The sequence below is a fragment of the Microchirus variegatus genome, assembly GCF_963457635.1.
Source record: "Microchirus variegatus genome assembly, chromosome: 2".
In the NCBI taxonomy this organism is placed as follows: domain Eukaryota; kingdom Metazoa; phylum Chordata; class Actinopteri; order Pleuronectiformes; family Soleidae; genus Microchirus; species Microchirus variegatus.
The window spans coordinates 18,177,838-18,199,454 of NC_139803.1; the positions used below are offsets into that span (position 1 = coordinate 18,177,838).

Here is a 21,617-nt window from a genome sequence, read left to right on the forward strand (position 1 = left end):
TAAAGCGATGTCATGTTCTTGACCTTGGAAATCAAAGGTTGAATCAAGGATTTATTTCCTGCACGCGTGCCTGAGGAAAAACACATTGTTGTGGTTGTCGCCATTGTAGCACAATTACACGTTACCTCCTCCTGCTAACCTGAAGCTGCTACCGACTAATGGTAACCATGGCAACTGCTGAATTGGGCGACACATTGACCGAACTCAAACCCACCCCCCCCCCCCAGCTTCTCTGAAATCACCGGTGTGGAAATATTTTGCACCCCAACAACATACACAAGACAACCTTGGTGTGTAAAGCTGTGTTATGCGGTTAGTTGTATACTAATATACAGTTAGTTTCCAATTGACCGGTTATTGTTACATCCATATTGTTAATAAATGATTTAAATGTGACAATAAAGTCTTAGTGTGGTACATTGCAAAGAAATGGGCATTATATCGCTCATGACGCCATGTAGACAATCGTTGGGAATGTATGGGAATTAAAAAATGAAATGAGTTATCATGACATAAAACCAATGATCCTAGACCAAACTAGACTGGAAGTCTAAAAATGGCAGATCCATCTGAACTAAAAGAGAGAAAATAGATAGAGACCTTAAAATCGAAAAATCTAACTATATTCTGCAATTACTATTACTATATTACTATTTTTTTGGTCTGTTTGCTTTACAATAACTTTTTTTTCGTTAGTTGCCCTGGCTTTCTTCTATATATGTTTGTTTCTGTGAATGTATACATTGTAATGTATGTATAAAATAACTCCGGAGCAATCTGACATCACGTGTTCACAGTCATCGATATCCACTGATTTGAAAATCTTTTATTGCGATAGTGTTTTGGGCCAAATTGCTCAGCCACACTCTTCCATACATTTAGTTAATATGTATATAATTGCGGGTTTGTCTTTTTTATGGGCAGAAAACACAGAATAGCATGTCAGATGAAAAAAAAAACCCACAATATATACTGTATACCTTTTGCACCAACTTTTTCTGCAAACTTGTATGTTGCTGCTGTGATACAATTATGCATCCTCACCAGTAGATGTCAGTAATTCTTACACATTGGACCTTCAAGGATGGAACATTTCAGCACCATGTATTCTTGGGGTAATAATGAAAATACAATAACATACAAATGATGTGTCACTTTTCTCAATGTTGACGTCACTCAGCTGTTTCCTTGATCCTTGTGCCAGTAGCAGCGCAGATGCTCTCATTACATAACCAGCAAATTTTCCCTCTGTATTATAATAGCTTTGTATATCTAATTAAGAGTCCTGTGCACTGGGGACTCTGTGAAATTGGGTTAAACAAACAGTGGAGTCATTACGACAGGTATACTGAGATTATAATGGGGGGAAAAGTCATTTACATGTTAAAGCTGCAGTGCATAAATGTAGGTGACTATTTTTGTTGTTATTATTCTGCATCTGTTGGTCTTGGTGAACATAAAAATGTCTTGGTGAACATTATTTGTTCTTGTTATTATTTGAAGACGGGCTGTTTCAAGCAAAAGTACATCAGCCCTGACTGACGGAGTGTTTGTGTGTATACAGCAGCAGTGCAGGGGTGGGCGGGGACTGCGTTTGAGCTGTAGAATTCACTTCTAAAACTTTTCATGGGCTCGTATTTGTGTTTTCAGTCAAACTCCAACCAGTTTGCAGTCGTCTCACTTTACTAAAATATATGCTTGTATGTATTGCGGGACTGTAACAACACATAAGCGATGCTATACTGAGAAACAGAGAGAGTGGTGTAGTCGGGTGATTAATCAACATGGAGTGAACTTATTAGACAATGGTTTGACTGTAACTGACATTTCAGATGAGATGAAGATGATGCTGTCACTTTTGGTGAAGCAAAAGTCATTTAATCAGATAACAAAAATAACGCATGACATTCCAGTAATATTTAAATGTATGTACTACTCTATTTGATGAAACAGTTTCAGTGGCAACACAGAGGTGTGGCCCGCATCCTCCTCAGTGAAGGCCTGAACCGTCAGCTCCCTGTGAAAGTCTCTCCTCTAACCTGCTCCTCCCATCTGTGCTGTGTTCTCTATTGCTCCCTGCAGGTGAAGCTGATGAAATACATCTGTAAACAGCTGCAGTGCAAACAGAAAGTGCCAGAGACGGAGAGGCCCGAGGCTCTGGACAGCTACCCACACTTACGAGATTGGCTGCGCACCATCAACCTGCGACCGGAGCTGATCGAGGTAGGGGATAGTATTCATGTGTGATCTGTCAGTGTCTCCACATATGTGTCACATTTAGGGTTGCTATGATTAATCGGTAATTTTCAGCTTCTTTAATGTGATTTTTCTTGTGTGGTTTCCTTTTAAAGAAATATTGAAAACTGAATCATTTCTTTTTGTGGCCAAAATAAGACATAATGTTTAGGTCAGAGAAACACTCAACATTTTTCCACATTCTACTACATTTTGTCCATCAACCAAGTACCTGATTAATAATTGACAGTTTAATAGATTAGAATAATCATTAGTTGCAGCCCTAGTTTAGTCATTTAGATTTTTGTCTGAACCTGAGGTGATTTTTTTTTTTTCCCATGCATGCATTTACGTGTTAATGTTTTAAACAGATTTCACATGGCAGTCAAAGTGACTGCTCACTATCACTCAGACTAGATATACTTGTCCTTCTTTAAACAAACTCCTCTGGTTCCCAGCCAACTGTCATGTGTGTCCCTATGTCGTGTTTGTGAAACAGTGAGTGAGCTCAGTGTAGAGTAAACTATTTTCCAGTGGAGAAAAAACTCTGGAAATTGGTCTGACATGTTGGTTTGCTTGTGGCCCCTTACAGAGGAGAATGTTTTCCAAGTAGTCTGCTCAAATATCGCCAGTGATTAAACACAGCCATTTGTACTCCTAGATGGTGTAAAGCTCAAAAAACAAATTGCAAGGTTGGGGTTTTTTTTCTCTCTCTTGTTAACACTGACGTTTGTGTGGAGCTCAAACATCTGTGTGATACAGCAGTGCGTCATGTCCAGTATCTGTCTTCTGCAAAGTTGTCCAAACAAACCTGATTGCAGTGTTCTCGGTTTCACAAAATTAACAGCTGTTTTCAAAGTGGAATGAACATAATAGTTCCAGGTCTAGACTTAATAAGACATGGAAACAACCAGAAATGTCATTGTTTACTGTCCCATAGAGAAATGTATTGCCAATATATTTCAAGGACACAAAAGCTATGTGTCGTAGAACCCTACATGTCCCAGTATCCCATTTTGAGAACCATTGTATTAAATGTTACAAACTGCTTCATAGTTCAAAAGCAGATACTTGAGGTTGTGATATCAGTATCGGACACAAACAAGTGCTATCTTGCCACCCTTTTCTGGGTACTTTAACTTCCTGCTACTGTCTGAAGGCATGCATAATTGGGCGTGAATGTTGGTCTTGTTGTGAATGTTGGCTGGCATCCTGTACTCTGCTTCTTACCCTCTGTCAGCTGGAATTGGTTCCAGCTCTCCCTGAGACCCTCAAATCATGTTGGATGGGTTGGAGAGCAACTCTCTTAGCCTCATTCCCTTCATTTAGTGTCTGCATATAATGTATAACATACGTATCATGGTTGCTGGTCTGGCCACTAGTTTCTTAAGACATTAACTTACAATTGAGAGTTCAGCAATATGTTTCATATACTGTGATATTTAACAAAGAAAGCGGAAAGTTCCATTATCACTCATGCGTCCATCTGGAAGGGTATGAGCAGTTTAAAGCTAACTACCTTCTCTTTAAAGACTTTAGCAGTGCCCTAGAAACAAAGGTTGTTTTCATTAGCCTGGTAAAAGCACTCATTTGTATGTCTTGTACATCAGTGTGGATTTTCCCAAAAGATTCAAAGCTGTTGTGGCATGCTGATGATGACCCATTTTGATCAGTATTAGATTGTGGTTTCTTCACTGTAGAACCTCTCTTTATACTAATAATTATATAGTGGATGGTCTGAAAACATTACAAAGAGTGTAGTATTTTTTTTAATAGTAGAGTACACCCTCTCTTCTCACATGCTGCAACTGACAATGAGGCATTACATAATGTTCTACAAGCATGTGGATGCCACGTTGGCAAGCTTCTTAAATAAGCCTGTGTCTTTCTGTGAACTAATTAAATTTGTCTGTGGCTTTAGTAAGTAACCCTATCACTAAATGAAGCAGAATGGTTCTCTGAGAAAGGACTTATGTGTGCCAACGTGTGACCAGAAACATTCCTTAAAGGGATAGTTAAGGATTTCTGATATCTGGTCATCTGAGGTACTGGCACATAGTCAGCAGTGACTGTGGCACAAGCAAAAATTGATTTTAACTTACACAAAAGCCTAATAAAATCAAAGCTTGCTTAATATATCTTAAAAATATGTGCACCACTTTTGTCTCACCATCAGCCTTTTCTGAGTGGAAACTGAAGTTTGTAAACCACCCTCTCTCCACACCAAAGTTCATGGAGAAAATCAGCAATTTAATATTGCAGCAAACAGATGTTGTTCACACACTGCTGCCTCCATGTCTAAGTTCAGATGTGTCATTTTGTGACTTCTGTGTTGCAGTAGAACAGCAGCTCCACTGTCACGGCAAGCTGAAAACACAGATTTTCTCTATGGTCTTTGGTTTCGGAAGAGTTAGCGGTTTACCAGATTCAGTTTCCAATTGCAAAAGGGTATCGTAGACTTAAAGGTGCATTATGTAATAAATCTAAAGCAACTGGCCATAAAATCCTCCTAATATGTCACAGAGACTCAGGAATAATGTTCATATAACAAACTGAACCCACCAACAACAACAGTACAGCCAAAATATTTGCATTAAAAAATATATTTTGCGGACTGTATATCGTGTTTATATTTTGAAATCATGTTTTGGCATGCGGCGCCACCTACCGCCGTCTACCAATTGTTGCAGTCAGTCGAGTCTCAGCTGCCGAGCAACCAGGGGTTGCCAGTTACGTCAGAAAACGAAACCTAATAGACCTCGGTATTTTGAATTTGAATGTAGTAACCGTATTTGGCCACATTCTTACATACGGCACCTTTAAGCTGGCTTGGATTTCTTTACGAAATAAGCCTTTGACTGTGTCTGTACCTTGTACAACCAGTCTTCAAAAACCCTGAACTAGCCCTTTAATAGCTAATGTGTATATTCATATTAATTATGCTGCAGCAGTACATCACCAAGGAGATATTAAAGCTTGCTCACGGTTGTTTATGGAGTTGCGATGGGAGCAAAGGGCCCACATCCCCTTAAATATCCTATCACTAACCCTTGTGTTTGTATGCATGTGTGCGTGTGTGTGCATGTGTTTGTCTTTCCCTTTGCTTCCAGTGTGTATATCAGTGTTTGCCCTCTCAGAGCAAGGGTTTAACCTAAATGATAAGGTATTGCGCAGTTCCCATGTCAAAAGAACATCCTAAAATCACAGTACTATCTCCTGTTCCCATCTGTGATCTATTTGCGTGCTCTCTTATGACTTCTGTCTGGAAAAATGAACCATACATGGTGTATACTGGACCCATACTGGACCTCATGATCCACTGCTGCCTTGTTTGGTACATTTTTGTCACTTGGGTTAATCCCAAATGACATGTTCATACACCATAGTAAAAAAGAAATACCATACTTACTTACTGATGGAGACAGTGTGGAATCAACAACACCTGTGTGCCAAAAAAGCAGCAAACCTATTCTTAAAATCTCCAGTTTTGTTTGACTTTTTTATTGCACAAATGTGAGCTCTGTTTTGCCCACACTAGTGGTGATAAGTTTTGGATTAAAGTGTGCAGGGATGGCTTAATAAACATTTTATCTCTGAATTTAAAGCAAATAACCACCAAACTGCTGGCTGTTTCCTTTCGCTGTAGAGCTCTCCATTGACATATTATGTATATTTCCTGTATGCATCACATTCGTAGCCTCTTATTTTTGTTCTTCTCATCCGTTTCTCCTTTGATCGCTGGTTTACAGGCGGTGGAAGCAAAGCTGTCGCTGGATGCCTTATTGCAAATGACAGGACCTCAGGTGAGGGATGCAATGCGAAGGCTCGGGTCTAGTTCAGAAGAATGTGCAAGACTGAGTGCTGCCCTCTCCTGTCTAAAGAGCGCCACTGAATCAGGTATGTGGACATGGAAGTCTCTATGATCAAGACTTTGATGACAATCAAACTTTTTTTTCTTTTTTTTTCTGACAGAAATTTCAATTTGATTTCCATTGTATTTTTTGTTTCCAGGCAAGTTACTGTTCACTATTGATTGTATTATAGATTTTAAACTAGATCCAATGCAAGGTTGAAAATTGAAAGCTATGATTGAAATTCACCCTTTAGATCTTCATGAAATAAATATGCTATGTAGAGGAAGGCCGATTAGGTGAATATTTGCTATTTAATCAAAATTGTTATATTATTTATATAATATAATTTAATAATTTGCCAATTATGACAAATGTTACATGTTTTTGTTCTCAGAAACGCATACAAAAAAATATTTTTTGACTAAAAAGTTACATTTTTGCAGACACTAAATATACAAAAATAAGAAACGGACTGTAAGTCATGTTCATTAAATCTTTGGTTTAAGTCATGCAATTTTGTACGTCATTTGTTATTATCAATCTGTAGTATTTTATCTAGGACTGCAACTAATGATGTTCTCAAATATCCTGTTTAGTCTCCAGTTCAATATTAATCTGTTTTCATGATTGCTCTGTTATATGAAGCAAAGAAACCAGAAGATATTCCCATTTAAGAAGCTGAAAAATAAATAGAGCTTGTGTTGATTATTTAGAAAAGAACCACTCAAACCATTTCATCAGCAATCAAAATAGTTGATTAATTTATTAATTGATTAATACTCGACAATAAGAAACACTAAGGAATAAAACAAAGATATGGTGTTTAAGTATAGCAGTATATCACTTCACCTAAATAACACTGGAACATAGCCTCTCTCTGATTATTTAAAATTATTAATAGGGAATCATCCTTCCCCCAAGTAGACTGATTATTAATCTGTGCATTTTTTTGTATCTCCAAAACAATCATTTAAATATAGGAATTATTGATCGTAGTCTGAGGCGACCCACACCCAGAGACTTTTCTGCAGAAAAGAATGCTTATTTGCAGGATAATAATGCCAATTTTTTCTTTGTTGGTTTTCTGCTAATGTTATTTCATATCTCCTGACTGCTTTGCAGGAGGTGAACTAAAGGAAGACGGCGGTCCGTGGCTGTCAGAGCCCACCAGGAGAGACAGCGGCTCTCTCTTGACTGCAGACCTGCTCAGCAACCTGGGCACTCCCCTACGGCCTCACAGTCCCTCACCTCTTGCCCGACCATCCACCATCCAGTCTACGCCATCCACGCCCTGCGCCACCTTCCCTCACCCCCGCTCAGGCTCCATGTCGGCGGCGCCCACGCCTGAAGCGCTGGCAGCGCACCTCCACGGCGATAGCCCGCTCACAGATCCTTTCCCATTTTCCTTAGCGCGCACGGCCCGCCTCCATGGACACACGTCCACCCCACCCATAACTCCACCGTCGAAGAGGCGTCACCGGCTGAAGCCCCCCTGCACTCCGCCGCCTCCCTCCCGCAAAGTGCTGCATCTGCTTCCCAACATCACCCTGACGCGCAGCAAGAGCCACGAGTCGCAGCTGGGCAACCGCATCGAGGACCCTCCCACCAACAAGTAGGTGCTCTCACGTCGAGCTGTAGGCGCTAACGCTCTCACAACGTTCACCTTGCCAAAAGCTTTTCAGAAGTAGGTCAGAGTGGACCTGAGTGGGAATCCTCACATCGCATTGTTATTGTAACAGACTGCGACTGCTGGCTTTGTTAGCACAGGTTTGTAGGCTCAGAGGGAGTGTGGGAAAATGTTCAGTGAGAGCACAGCTGCACTTTGCTATTGTTTGCTTACACTTGATTCTTTGCCTCTCTTTGTAAGTCATTAGAGTAAAAAGACATGATTACAGCTTGATAGTGAGCTTTTAATCAACGATTATGCAGTAGATAAAATTGAAGTCATGACCAATAGCCACTGAGAATTTTTTAATCTAATCTAAAAGTCAGTTGCATCACAAATATATTAGGGAATCATTGTAGCACTGACATGCAGTCGGCTATAAAACAGAGGTGAATGTCCATGTTGGCAGCCATGTTTTCAGTGAGAGCAAACGGCCGCCTCTCAAGCTGGATCCCGGTGTACGAGGATGTGAGAGCACCTCATAGAACCATACTTGATAGAACCTGAACTCTCCCTTTTGGCTTTAAAAATACCACACAGTGTATACGTTTAAAGGGACACTGTGTAGTATTTATGGGTTTATATGACCCAAAATCCACTTTTGTATACATATTATGTGCTCCTGCATTGTCTAGTCGCTGTATAATATTCTTTGTTTCATTTTCGTGGTGTTTCAAAAAGTCATGTAAAATAACATGGTCGCGGGCCGCTACTGCATTGCCACAACGCCATGTTTCTACCGGAGCCAAACGCGAGAGAACAAATCAAGCGTCTCTTTACTTGTAGCGGGAGTCCCGCCTCCACTCTCTCTGCTTCGTCTGCTATGGCCGCGGTAGCTCGCCCTCTCCCTCGCCTCACGAACCTCATCTGCTGACACGGAGAAATACGACGAGGACGACATTTGACCGGCTGAGGATACCGTAGCGCTCAGGGAAGGGAGGGGGTGAGCAGAGGAGCAGTTCTTTGTTGTAAATTTCAGCCTCTCCTCTAGATGGCACTATAAACTACTTACTTCACCTTTAAGGAGGACATTTTGGCAGTAGAGGGTGCTGTAAGATTATTGTAGCATCACAGTACTGCCATAGTTTTGGAAAAGTTTTTCTCTCTCTCCCCCTCTTCCTCTTTCCCATCCTTTCACATCCTGCCTGTTGCTCATTTGCTCTCACTGTATGCCTGGAGCTAATCCCTGCATAGATTCCCAGAGATTATGAGTCCTGTCAAAACAGGAAGTATTTCCTAGGACTAATGCTCAGTGGTGGTAAGACAAACACAACCCCTTTTTCTCTCTCCCTCTCTCTTTCTGTAACATGATTGGATGCACACACTCACAGTCAAACCACATGTTTATCTATAATATCCTGTCTGTTTATGGGAAGCTTTACTGAGGGGCAAAAAAAAAAACATGTCAAAGACGGAAGTAAATGTGCTTGACGCAGATTCAGGGCTTCTAATACACATCCAGACAATCCTTCTCTACTCCTTCACAGGAGATATTATCAGTATTGTATCTGACAAATGTCTGTCATCCATCACCATGTGGCGAACACCATCAATGTTCTCTTAGGCGGTGGCTGAGAAAGGACATTTGAACCTTGAGTCATTTTCAAGGTTATCCCTACCCATCTTGAATCCAACTGCACACTATTGCACAATTGATAAAACAACTGCTCGGTGCATCAGTCTGATTGACTTCAATCTTGGTGAACTAGTTTTTCAGCGTCCTTTAAGGACAGAATGTTTCTCATTTTTTGCAGGTGGAAGAAGGCTGTTCTGGAAAATAGTTTTATATTTTTAAATGGCATATCCTGGACAAAAAATAACTCCCATGTCATTTTATTGACAAAGAAGTTCATGAAGTGGTCACTGCTCAGTGTTAAAGGAAGGGATGTTTCAGTAGAGCAGTGTCTTTGTGTCATTGTGTGTTTGAAATTATAGTTATAGATTATCCATTTTCTTTCTAATCTATATAATGTTTAGTGTGAGGTGTTTGCGTGCCAGGTCTGATGCATATAGTTAGTAAGCCTTGAGATAGTGTATCAGGGCCAGATGCCTGGCGCCTTGGTGTCTCGGGAGGGAACCTTGAAAGTCCAGTTAATGGCTGTTTATGTTGAACTGGTTATAAGAATATGTGAGTAATTAAACTAATGATTGCTGAAGATTAGAATTTTCTCTCACATTAAACACATTTATTTACATTGAAATTCTAAGCATCTACTATGTTGTTGCTCTGCTGTATCATACTCTATCCCTATAGTTTTATAGCATTAGGACACATAACAACGTATTACTGTGCACTTACTGTATATGCCATACGCCATATATGCTATTTTTTTTTTACCATGTTTGATTACAGTCAATTTCAATCGAAATGATCTGTGACTGCAGACGTGTTGGTGGATCACAAGCCATGTGGCTGTGGTTCAGTGGGTACAGTAGGTCATCATTCAACCGAAAGGTTTGGGGTTCAATAACTGGCTCTTAGTCGACAATGGTCTACATGCAAAATATACACATAAATACAGACCATTTAACATTTAAATACAAAAACAACCCATCTTTTACATGTTTTTTCCTAATCTTACCTGGACCAATATGGTGGCCATGTTGATGAACCTCTGCGTTTTTTTTAATGTATGTTAATCTATAGGGTTGCCATAATAACTAAAATCCCTACTTTTTCATGTATTTATTTTCACGTCTTCTTCTTCTTCTTCTCTGCAGATGTGTTAGAAAGAATAAGTTGTTCCTAAATATGCAAGTGAACGGGAATGGATGCGAAGAGTTCCCCTCCCGCTACCCGGCCGTTGCTGCACGCACTCCTGGAATCACCCCAGCTGCCACCACAGCACCTTACACCTTGCCTGGCACACCCACACTAATGGAAGAGCACAGCACCATCAAGAGTGAGTCATAAACCATGATACATAATATACCTTCTTTTTATTTTTTGTCTGATTTGGTGAATATGCATATTTTAGATGAGACTGCTTATCTGAAATGTATACATGTGTATATAATAGAACAAAATCAAGGCCTCATAGTCTAGGTAATGGGTTCCCATACTTGCACATTATTGTCTGTGTTCTATAATCATTTGTGAGTGAAATGGTATCTACTACAAATGATTAACCATAAGGGTGACTTCATTTCCTACCTTCATCCCTTCTCTTTTCTCTCTCACCAGATAATGTAGCAGGGCATCGCAGCTCCCCACAAGCAGTGAGGAGGGACATAGGCCTTGCCGTCACACACAGGTACACCTTCCTTTGGCAAACATTTTCTGCCATAAGCTTATTTAATCATCCAGAACACACACAATATTTGTTGTTGGATTTTCTCTCGCTTTCTCTAGAGACACAGAATTGTGTTTTTTCTACATGAACTGCTTATGTTGATCAAAATGTGTCAACATTTTGTTCGTGATGTCTCGGCCACTTTTTAAACAGTTCCGGCAGCGTTAATGCGATTAGAAGTGTCAAATATATGAGAAAATAAAGTCGCAGATTTATGACATTAAAAGCACATTTCCATTGAATAAAAATAATCGACTCACACCCGCGACTCCAAGCCTGTGACGACTTCTTGTCCATTGAGCTGTCACTCAAAACGCAGTAGCCAATCAGCAGACAGCTTCACAAGGCCTGCCCGCATAACCAAAAACCACGGAGAAAAGAACATATCAGGGAGGGCAAAGAACAAATGTATTTTCAAACAAAAAAAATCATATGTTTTTGAACAATTTAATCATTTTTTTTTTTGCTTATAAAAAATGCTGTTTGGAAATATTGACACAAATCTAATTCCATACTTTCAAAACACAACACAGGGTAGAATGAAAAGGAAAAGTCAAAAAGTAAAAACCCTGTTTTAACTTTTTAACAAAATAAACTAACAATGCTAATAAAATGCAACACGGTGGAATAAGAAGGAGCAAGCTGAAGGCCAGAGTAAAAAGATAATTTTTAAGTCTTAAGTATTTCTATCTACTATTAATATTACTGTAGTAATTATGGTTTCCATTTTTACCACTAGTTTTCCCCATGAGTGAAATGTGGTAGTTGGAGTCATCATCATTTATATTCTGAATCAGTTTCCATTGAACACATACTCACGTTTACCTTTTACCAATACAACAGACTTCAAGTATAAAAACCTGGGATATTAAACATTTAAAAAAAATGTTTTTACTCAAATGTTCATTGACATACAGGTTTAATTTGAGAGATGAACTCAGGATTTTGAGCCAGTTGGTATGATTATCCTCTTTGTACTACTTGTTTTAAGACCTGCTTTAATTGCTTTGCAAACATTAGAGAGGATTCAAGATGTGTACTTAAGCAAACCGCAATTAAATATGTGTACAAATGAAGTCATGTACATCTAAGGAGGAATTATTTGTCTTTGTGAAGGTTTTCCACCAGGTCCTGGTTGTCTCAGACATGTCAGGTGTGCCAGAAGAACATGATGTTTGGGGTTAAGTGCAAACACTGCCGGTGAGTTGAGTACATTATTTTTAAAGGGCATTTAAATCAGTTTTAAGAGATTTTGGTTATTGTTTGAGATTTCCAAGAGTAGCATGAGAAAACTCTGTTTGGGGTTAATTCGAGGTCACTGGGGAACGTGTGCTCATGGGGAATCTGAGCTTTTGAGTAGAACCCTATCAAGACTTGAAGAATATTCCCCTTTGCTGATCGTGGCTGAGTCTCTCATGTGTTTGTGTTTTCTGTCTGTGCAGGCTAAAGTGCCACAACAAATGCACAAAGGAAGCCCCATCCTGCAGGATTTCTTTTCTACCAAGTAAGTTATGTATTTACTCGTCAAATTTGCGGAGTACATTTTGCTTACGTGTACATTATTCACTGATGTGAAATTCCCGCTTTCTGTTTCAGTTGCCAAAATTCGGAGGACTGAGTCTGTCCCGTCTGACATAAACAATCCGGTGGATCGGCCGCCAGAAGCACCGCAATTTGGCACTCTACCGAAAGCCATCACAAAAAAGGTTCCAAAAAATGATTTTCACATTACAGCACATACTATGTTTATGTGGTTATTTTTCACAGTGTCAAGTCATGGCCAAACAAACACATTTCCCATTAAACCCACTGGTATTTGTGATACATGTCATTTTAGATGTGTTTGTCCTGATTTCCTCCACCTCCCTGTACAAAATGTTAAAGTGAAGAAAAACACGTTTTAACCACAAAACTAAACACCAACTAATTAAATCCTGACCTGCTTAAGTCTATATTATTCATCTATATCTTTTGGTTTATGTCACTTAGGTTAAGTATTTCAACATTGAAGGATCTCATTGAGCTCAATCATCCGTGTCATAGGAGGAACAAGCTGTAGTGTAAAAAAAAAAAAATAGAATATGACCATTATCTGTCAGTTCTGCTCAATGTCGTGTGCTCACACCTTCAGGATTATCCACCTGTACTGAACCAGCTGGACTCCAGCAGCAATCCATCCTCCACCACATCGTCCACGCCCTCGTCCCCAGCTCCCTTCCAGCAGAGCAACCCTCCCAGTGCCACGCCGCCACCCAACCCCTCACCCAAAGGTCATCGAGACAGTCGTTTCAACTTCCCAGGTAAGCACGGCTTCACAGGGGCAAATACAGTCACACAGATCACTCTCAAATGTGCATGCTAGTATTATTCTTCTCAGTATACAGATATGTGTTCCTAATTCTATTAAAGCTAGATACTGTATGATATAATAATGGAACCACTAACACTCCATTTTCCATGTTCCTGCAACTTTGCCTTTTTACGAGATCTGTTCATTTACAGTCTTGTTAACTCCTTCTATGCTGTGCTTGACAGTCTTTCCCTCTCTATTTGCAAAAGCTGCCTGTTACTTTCAGCATAGACAGCAGTTTATCTTCCCCGGTGAGTTGACAGTCCCAAAAATGTCTTCTGTTCATTTCTAGTGTCCCAATATTCCACTCACTCTTCAAACCTCAGATCTTGCTCTGTCCTCTGTGTGTTTGCTTGTGGAGTGTTGTAGCAGTTTCACCGTGTGCATGCGCGAGAATTGCATGTCTCTTGGGCAGTGTTTTGTCTCCATCTGCTGGTAGTCGTCGGGAATTGCATGAGCTGTCATGTCTTTTTTTTCCAAAGGAAAAGAGGCACATGAGGGGTAGAACTTTTTATCCTCTTATTTCTGCCTAACATTTCTTCTTTTCCTTTGCAGATGTCTCCAGTCCCGCTCATTTGCACTCTGATATCCTACAAGACACTGTGTAAGACATTTTTAAAAACTCAGTTTTATTAAATTAGAGCAACAACAGTCATCAAATTATATAGTTTTTCTCACATTTGACCTTTTAATTATCTGTGTCACAGCACTGAGATAGAGCAGTCAGTGGAAGACATGCATGCTGAGCTGGTGGAAGATGAAGATGAAGAGGTAATGTTTTAATGTGTGTGTGTGTGTGTGTGTGTGTGTGTGTGTGTGTGTGTGTGTGTGTGTGTGTGTGTGTGTGTGTGTGTGTGTGTGTGTGTGTGTGTGTGTGTGCTGTGTAGAAAGGGCGGTTAACTCGGAACGCTTTTCTACAATGTGCCTTGCATCACATGTTCCAAAATGGAATCTCTGCCAACCAAGAAACATCAGCGTTTTTAATTTAATGGAATTTCAACCCAACCATTATTGTCATTCTTCCTGTTCCATGTGTGAATGAAATGTCGTTTCATATGAACCCAGGTGCTCACTGTGCAAGACAGACAAGTCATCACAAACAAAAATGAAAATGAAATGATGAAACAAACAGTAATAGATAACCCCACACAGTCAACAGTAACCAATAGATCATATTCTCCCATCCTATGTTACATAATACATGTACAGTAACTAAATTAAATTCCCTGAAATACTGATTTTCATTCACAAAATGATTATTCAGATTAGCACCAAATTATTTTCGGTTGATAGGTTTCATAGTGATAGATATATTCATTACTTCTTGTTAAACTCAAGAAAATGAAAACATTGACCTGCCTGCTAATCAGATCTGCTGCAAAGACGAGACAGACTGTTGACAGAGATGACACAAAACGGTTACAGAAACACGGGGAAGAAATTCCATCGGATATAGATTTATGATAATGGAATCACTGGTGGTATTCAAGTGTACCTAAACCCCTAAACCACCTTTTTTAGGCTTAAACTACTGTATATGTGTATCAAATTAATGATCCAGGTGCAAATTTTCCCTGTTCAAACATGTGAAACATGTCAGTGCCAGACCGTCATCCCTGCACTGTTGTCCACTCCCCCCCCCCCCCTCCCTCCTCAGGCACTGGGCAGAGTTAGCCTCAGAAGACAGGGTTTAGTTACCTTTTTAAAGAGACCAAAGGTCACTCAACCTGAAATAGAAGGTTCTCAGTTTTTTTCAGTTGGAATGGAATGGAATGGATGTTATATCACCATAAAAACAATAATTGAATATGATCTGATAATGAGCAGAGCAGCATGTGCCACAGTCACCTCTGTCAAAGGTTCAGTATGTGTACCCTTACCACAACAAATGATCTACTCTACTGTACTTAGGCGCCATATGTAAAATGTGGCCAAAAACGGTTACTACACTCAAATTCAAAATACTGAGGTCTTTTAGGTTTCGATTTCTCCGCCATTGTAGCTCAGACGTACTATAAATTGCAATCCGGGGTTGCTCGGCAGCTGAGACTCTACTGACTGCAATGATTGGTAGACGGCGGTAGGTGGTGCCACATGCAAAAACATGATTTCAAAACATAAACATGATTTGCAGTCTGCAAAAGATTGTTTTAATGTGAATATTTTGGCTGTACTGTTGTTGTTTATGAGTTCAGTTTGTTATATGAATATTATTCCTAAGTCTCTGTGAAATATTAGGAGGATTTTACGATCAGTTGCTTTAGATTTATTACATAATGCACCTTTAACAATGTAATGAATTCTGCAATGTGATGATTTTAATGTCTCTGAATAACACAAATGACAAATGGTTTCTTGTAAATGGAACCTGGAATACAAGAAAAACAACTTCCCCCTCTGACATTTGTTTATTGGATCCAGACTGACCTGTTTGGCTGTGATTATGCCGAGCTTGTGTTATTAATTTCACCAGGAGAGTCTTGCTGACATGAGATTTTGCAGCTGAAGACACAGTGGTAAAAAAAAGTGGCTTCCATTTCACAGGATACAGTAAAGAATGGCCCATTTTGCTTAGGATTAAAGCTTTTCAGATAGTATACCTGACATCTCAAATGAGGGATCCAGATACATTTCCCTTTATTCATATTAATAGAACATTTTTAATAAATAAGGAATCAAAGATTGAGTGCATCAGAACTAGTGACATCTAACGGTGAGATTGGAGATTGCAACAAATTTAAAAACTCCCACCTCCCTTTCCACCTTAGTGAAGTATGGTTGCCTTCACATGCACAGTAGTTTGTCCTTTTGGGCTGCTGTAGAAACATGGTTGTACACGATGGCAAAGTACTTTACAATAGCCATCACTATGCTCTTGCAGGAAGGGGACGGCGACATTGAGGTTGAGGATGAAGACCCCGATGCAGAGGAGGAGGAGGAGGATGACGAGGATGAGAATGAGGATGAAGGTGAAGATGAGGAGGACGGGGAGGACATGAGGATAAACATGGGCTCAGATGGAGAGCTGGACGGCGACGAGCTCGACGACCTGCCCAACTCTCGGGGGAACCAGTGGAAGGGCCCCATCTCCCGCAAGCCGAGCCAGACCAGTGTTTACCTGCAGGAGTGGGACATTCCATTTGAGCAGCTGGACCTCGGAGAACTCATAGGGAAGGTGAGGGATCAGGACACACGTGTATATCATTCTAAAAGAAAAAAAAACGTTTTGCTGAGTTTCTTTGTCCATTCAGGGTCGCTGGGGTAAAGTGCATAAGGGCCGGTGGCACGGCGAGGTAGCTATCAGGCTCCTTGAGATCGACGGGAACAATCAGGACCATCTGAAGCTCTTTAAAAAGGAGGTGATGAACTACAGGCAGACAAGGCATGAGAATGTGGTGCTCTTCATGGGGGCCTGCATGGCTCCACCCCACCTGGCCATCATCACCAGGTGAAACCAGAAAAATCAAACACACCTATTATTAGATTTTAACACAGATTCACATCATTTACAGTCTTTTCTTTCTCTGTCCACACAGTTTCTGTAAAGGGAGGACGCTGTATTCTGTTGTCAGGGACACTAAAAACACTCTGGATATTAATAAGACGAGACAAATCGCTCAGGAGATCGTAAAGGTAAGTGTTTCTTTTATATGTTTTCACACCTTTCATTTCCTTTTGTGAGATCCAGACCATGATTTAAGTATTTAGAGGTGACTGACTTTCAGAAATATTGTCACTTTCTAAAAACATGGCTGTTAGCAGTGACACAAAGAAGAACTCATTTTGGCCACTTAACAAAAGGCTCTTCTCGGAGAATATATGCCACCTTAAGATTTTCTAAACATATGTTAAATGCTATATCTTGCTGTTCACTTAATCTTGTGTTAAAAACCACCCACTCTCCCACACCAAATTCCATAGTTAAAATAACCGATTAAACATCACGGCAAACAGGAGCTGTCAATCCACCGATGCCTCCAACAGAACATTTAAAAGTGTTATTTTGTGACTTTAGTGTTTCAAATCCTTTGCTATGATTTATCCAAGTGACACAAACTTACCAAAAGAGGCAGCAGTAGACCAGAAGCTCCCGTATGAGGGGCCGTGTAGGCCATAATTCCTATTTTACCTCTCACATACACAATTTTACCTCTCACATACTCTCTTTTACTTTGCACATACATAACTTTACCTCTCACATACACAATTTTACCTCTCACATACTCTCTTTTACTTTGCACATACATAACTTTACCTCTCACATACACAATTTTACCTCTCACATACTCTCTTTTACTTTGCACATACATAACTTTACCTCTCACATACACAATTTTACCTCTCACATACTCTCTTTTACTTTGCACATACATAACTTTACCTCTCACATACACAATTTTGCCTCTAACATTCACAATTTTACCTTTCACATACAATTGTTTTACCTCTCACATGTAATGTGAATAAAATGTAATGCGAGAGGTAAAAAAATGTAATGCGAGAGATAAAAAATGTAATGTGTACATTTTTGTAAATAAGTCATGTTGTAAATAAGATAGATTGTCCATGTCTCAAGCAAGTTTGTGGCACAGTCGGCCACTCACTGGCACAGTGTGTCAGTAACCTCATACAGCCGTACTTCGTGAAACCTGAGCTATTGCATCAAAATGAAATGAACTGACCTGCTGCTTTTTACCTTTCTGTGCAGGGAATGGGCTACCTGCATGCTAAAGGTATCGTTCACAAAGATCTGAAGTCGAAGAACGTTTTTCATGACACCAATAAAGTCGTGATCACAGACTTCGGGCTGTTCGGAATCTCAGGAGTTGTTCAGGAGGGGAGGTGAGAAACGAGCTCATCTAAATGGCTCTGCTACTTAAATAGCTTCTTAACTTACTTTACACACCTGCCTACTGGGGAGGTGGAGTGCTTTGTAGTAACCACTGAGGTCCACATTTTCATTATTAGCGTCGATTTAATTATTTGGTTGATTATTACTTAATCAGTTGTCCAACTATTACTTGATAATGATTTATCCAAAACTTAATTTGACAGTATAATATCTTAGAACCTGATGCATCTTTATAATATTTACTTTATACCTTCATTTTATTCAAAATATGTGCACTTTAGTGAAGGCACCAAATGCAGACAGGAGGGACAGACTGGAACAGACTATGTGTTCATTTGAATTTGAGTTCAGCAATTGTGTGTATCATTTAATATTAAATAAAAATGTATGCTCAGTTTTTGATTCGTCACTGAAAAGTGTGCACTTCTGGGTTGTTTTTTTTTTCCAGGCGTGAGAATAAACTAAAACTTCCACATGGCTGGATTTGTTATCTCGCACCGGAAATTGTACGGAGGATGAGCCCAGGTAACGAGGACCGCCTTCCTTTCTCCACAGCAGCAGATGTGTATGCCTTTGGGTGAGTTCTTCACACTCACAAACACTGTTCACAAGTAAGATCTGAACGTTTAGATGAGCCTGTGCTACTAATGCAGAATAATCTTACTTTTGCCTCCCCCCACCTTTAAAAGCACCATTTGGTATGAGCTTCAAGCTCGGGACTGGCCAATCACCAACCAGCCTGTGGAAGCTACCATCTGGCAGGTGGGGAGTGGAGAGGGCATCAAGAAGGTCTTGGCTGAGATCAGCCTGGGCAAGGAGGTCACTGTGAGTTGAATGAGAAACTTAGCAAGAAAAAGACACATATTCATTTTTCTTCTATAAGAAGCAAATAATGAAGGCTTTTCTACTGATGCACAGTTATTAAAGTGATACTTCATACACCTGCTTAAGTTTAAGTCACTTTATCTCACTGTTAGACATCTTTTTTTTCGTACTGGACATTAAGGTTTTATATCACTCACGCAAAATCAGCATTTTTAGCTTTCAGGGACACAGGAGCTGCTGGTTTGCTGTTGCCTCATGTGGTCACTGAGGAAAACCTGAAATTGCAAAATTACAAAATAACACCGACTTCAGTTTCCAGTTAGACAAGGCTGTCTTACAGCAGAATAAAGTGGCAAACACAGTACAGACACCAATCCTAAGATATTGTAGACTTAACTAAGAGTAGATATTTGGTGTATTTTATTGTGTACCCTGCTAGTGTACCTTGTGTCTCGAGCAGGTCAAGAGAGCGCGCACTCGCTACCGCACTTCAAACTACTTCATACAATTCTCGGTGCAATCATCATCATCCATAGTGCAGTGTCCACTATTTTGTCAGGTGCATTAACCAAGAGTGGTTTGTCTCCTCAGGAGATCCTGTCTGCCTGCTGGGCGTATGACCTGAGAGAGAGGCCCACCTTCACCCAGCTGGCCGACTTGCTGGAGAAGTTGCCCAAACTGAACCGCAGGCTGTCCCACCCTGGACACTTCTGGAAGTCTGCAGAGTAGGTATCCAGGATATGAAGGACGATGTGAAGACACTGGAAAACAAAGACTGAGTCGTACAATATAATAGTCAATCTTCAGATTCCTTGTTGGTACAAAGACCTGTCACTCAGTGATGATTTTATGAGCCATCAGCTCCAAAGTCGACTGAAGCAGCCGAGCAGTCTTATTTATTCAGTCTTATTTAAAAATGTCATTCATACTGTATCTGAATATTTGATTTATATATTTTGAAAACATTTCATACTTCATATTTAGCACCTGTCACTGCAGTGTGACATACTGTAGATCCTCGCAGCTACTGTTGCTTACCTTCAAATGAAATGTTAACATCGTGGTTTATATATTAGATTATATAAGATAGATTTTTGTAGCTTATTCCTAAACTACAAAAATCCAATTATTTTAATTTTGGAGCAGTTCTACATTAATGCAATCATAATTATTAGTGGTATATTCAATGTCTGCCAATAAACCCTCCTTCATGTTACGCATTGGACCTTTAAAATAACCCATCAGGAGGAACAAAAGGAAAAATGATCTGACAGATACACAGTGCTGATTTCTCATGTCTTGGTTAAAAATCACAAAATGGGTCGTTTTGTGATGCGTCACTTTAATGTTACTGTCCAAAGTGTGAAACAGTCAAAGTTATGACAAAAAAAGAGAACATTTTAAGTACAAGTGTCGACCTCACTTTTATTCTACGCCACAAATAAGTTAATTATTTTTTTCATCATCGAGAAATGTACATTTCATGTTCTACTACTACACCTCCATCGCATGATTAACACTTCATTACAGCTACGACTTCACACCGTGTTTCCTACTGCTTCTCTGCTTGCTTCTTTTCGCTTTTTCCACAAACATGTCTTCTTTGCTCAATGACTGAATGTGAACAAATCAGTGTAAAGCCAGTGGTCAAGTACTACAATATTGATTGTATGGTTAAATATCAGTTTTGTTTAGCCAGGTGATGGAAGAAATGTTTTATTTTGAAAGGAAACCTAAAGGGCTCTTCTAAAAAAAACACCACTGCTTCTAAAACTTAAAGGTCCCATATTATGCAAAATCAACTTTTTTTAATAATTTCAATCCTTATATTTTGGACTCTGGAGGTCCTACCAGTCGCCAAAGTGTGAAAAAAGATGACTCACTCATGTTTTTGTGGTCCTCCTTAGTCTAAGGAATGGAGATAAAACACGTGATGTTGACCTCCGTGCTCATTGGGACGTCACATTACGCCCGATTCCTGAATTGTTGTCTCGCGGAGCTATGCTTTGTCCGTAAAACACGCAAGATTGCTGGCGAGGGCAACGGTATCCAAAAACCAGATGTCCGCAAAAAGGTCTATTCTTGGCTCCACAGTGCAGCACAGAGTTCTACACAAACGTCCAGCCTCAGAGGATTTATCTGTCCAGTGGATACATGTTATATATGACAGCAATGTGCCTGCTAGAGCCTGCAAATGATCACTTTTCCAAATGCTAACTGCTGTTAGCTCCCAGTAGCCTCTGTGGCTAAGAGATGCTACTAAACTGAGCGTTCTGAACAGGGCTGTTTTGGCAGGGTGATTGAACTGCTGTGGTGGTTCATCCTTATGGTATTTTGACCAAAGCATGTCACAGGCATGTTCATTAGGACACCAGGGAACTAGGCTTACTTGGAGAAATAGGGTATAATATGGAACCTTTAAACAATACAGCTTGGAGTACCTGATCTTTTAATGTCCTGAAAGTCTTTAAACTAATTGTATGTTTTCAAATGATGGTTCCTTCACTGTAGGCCTGTTGCACTTTCACTAACCATCTAATGT

At 39.9% G+C, this 21,617-nt stretch overlaps 1 protein-coding gene across 3 annotated transcripts in view; it reads left to right on the forward strand.

Annotated features, from left to right (window-relative positions):
• The window catches only part of ksr1a (kinase suppressor of ras 1a), a gene marked incomplete at both ends in the record, with an annotated part of 35,827 nt that extends 16,023 nt beyond the window's left edge, over positions 1–19,804 (forward strand). The window contains 19 exons of one of the 3 annotated variants that reach the window (XM_083910618.1): positions 2,083–2,223; positions 5,985–6,132; positions 7,212–7,701; positions 10,477–10,658; positions 10,940–11,009; positions 12,165–12,248; positions 12,491–12,552; positions 12,645–12,754; positions 13,180–13,348; positions 13,608–13,649; positions 13,954–14,002; positions 14,106–14,169; positions 16,280–16,573; positions 16,650–16,846; positions 16,935–17,031; positions 18,107–18,240; positions 18,699–18,827; positions 18,940–19,075; positions 19,667–19,804. In XM_083910618.1, coding sequence (XP_083766744.1) covers positions 2,083–2,223; positions 5,985–6,132; positions 7,212–7,701; positions 10,477–10,658; positions 10,940–11,009; positions 12,165–12,248; positions 12,491–12,552; positions 12,645–12,754; positions 13,180–13,348; positions 13,608–13,649; positions 13,954–14,002; positions 14,106–14,169; positions 16,280–16,573; positions 16,650–16,846; positions 16,935–17,031; positions 18,107–18,240; positions 18,699–18,827; positions 18,940–19,075; positions 19,667–19,804 — 2,736 coding nt within the window. The remainder of the gene's footprint in view (positions 1–2,082; positions 2,224–5,984; positions 6,133–7,211; positions 7,702–10,476; positions 10,659–10,939; positions 11,010–12,164; positions 12,249–12,490; positions 12,553–12,644; positions 12,755–13,179; positions 13,349–13,607; positions 13,650–13,953; positions 14,003–14,105; positions 14,170–16,279; positions 16,574–16,649; positions 16,847–16,934; positions 17,032–18,106; positions 18,241–18,698; positions 18,828–18,939; positions 19,076–19,666) is intronic. The other 2 variants (XM_083910617.1, XM_083910616.1) reach the window with 2 other exon arrangements.
• Positions 19,805–21,617: the final 1,813 nt, after the last annotated feature.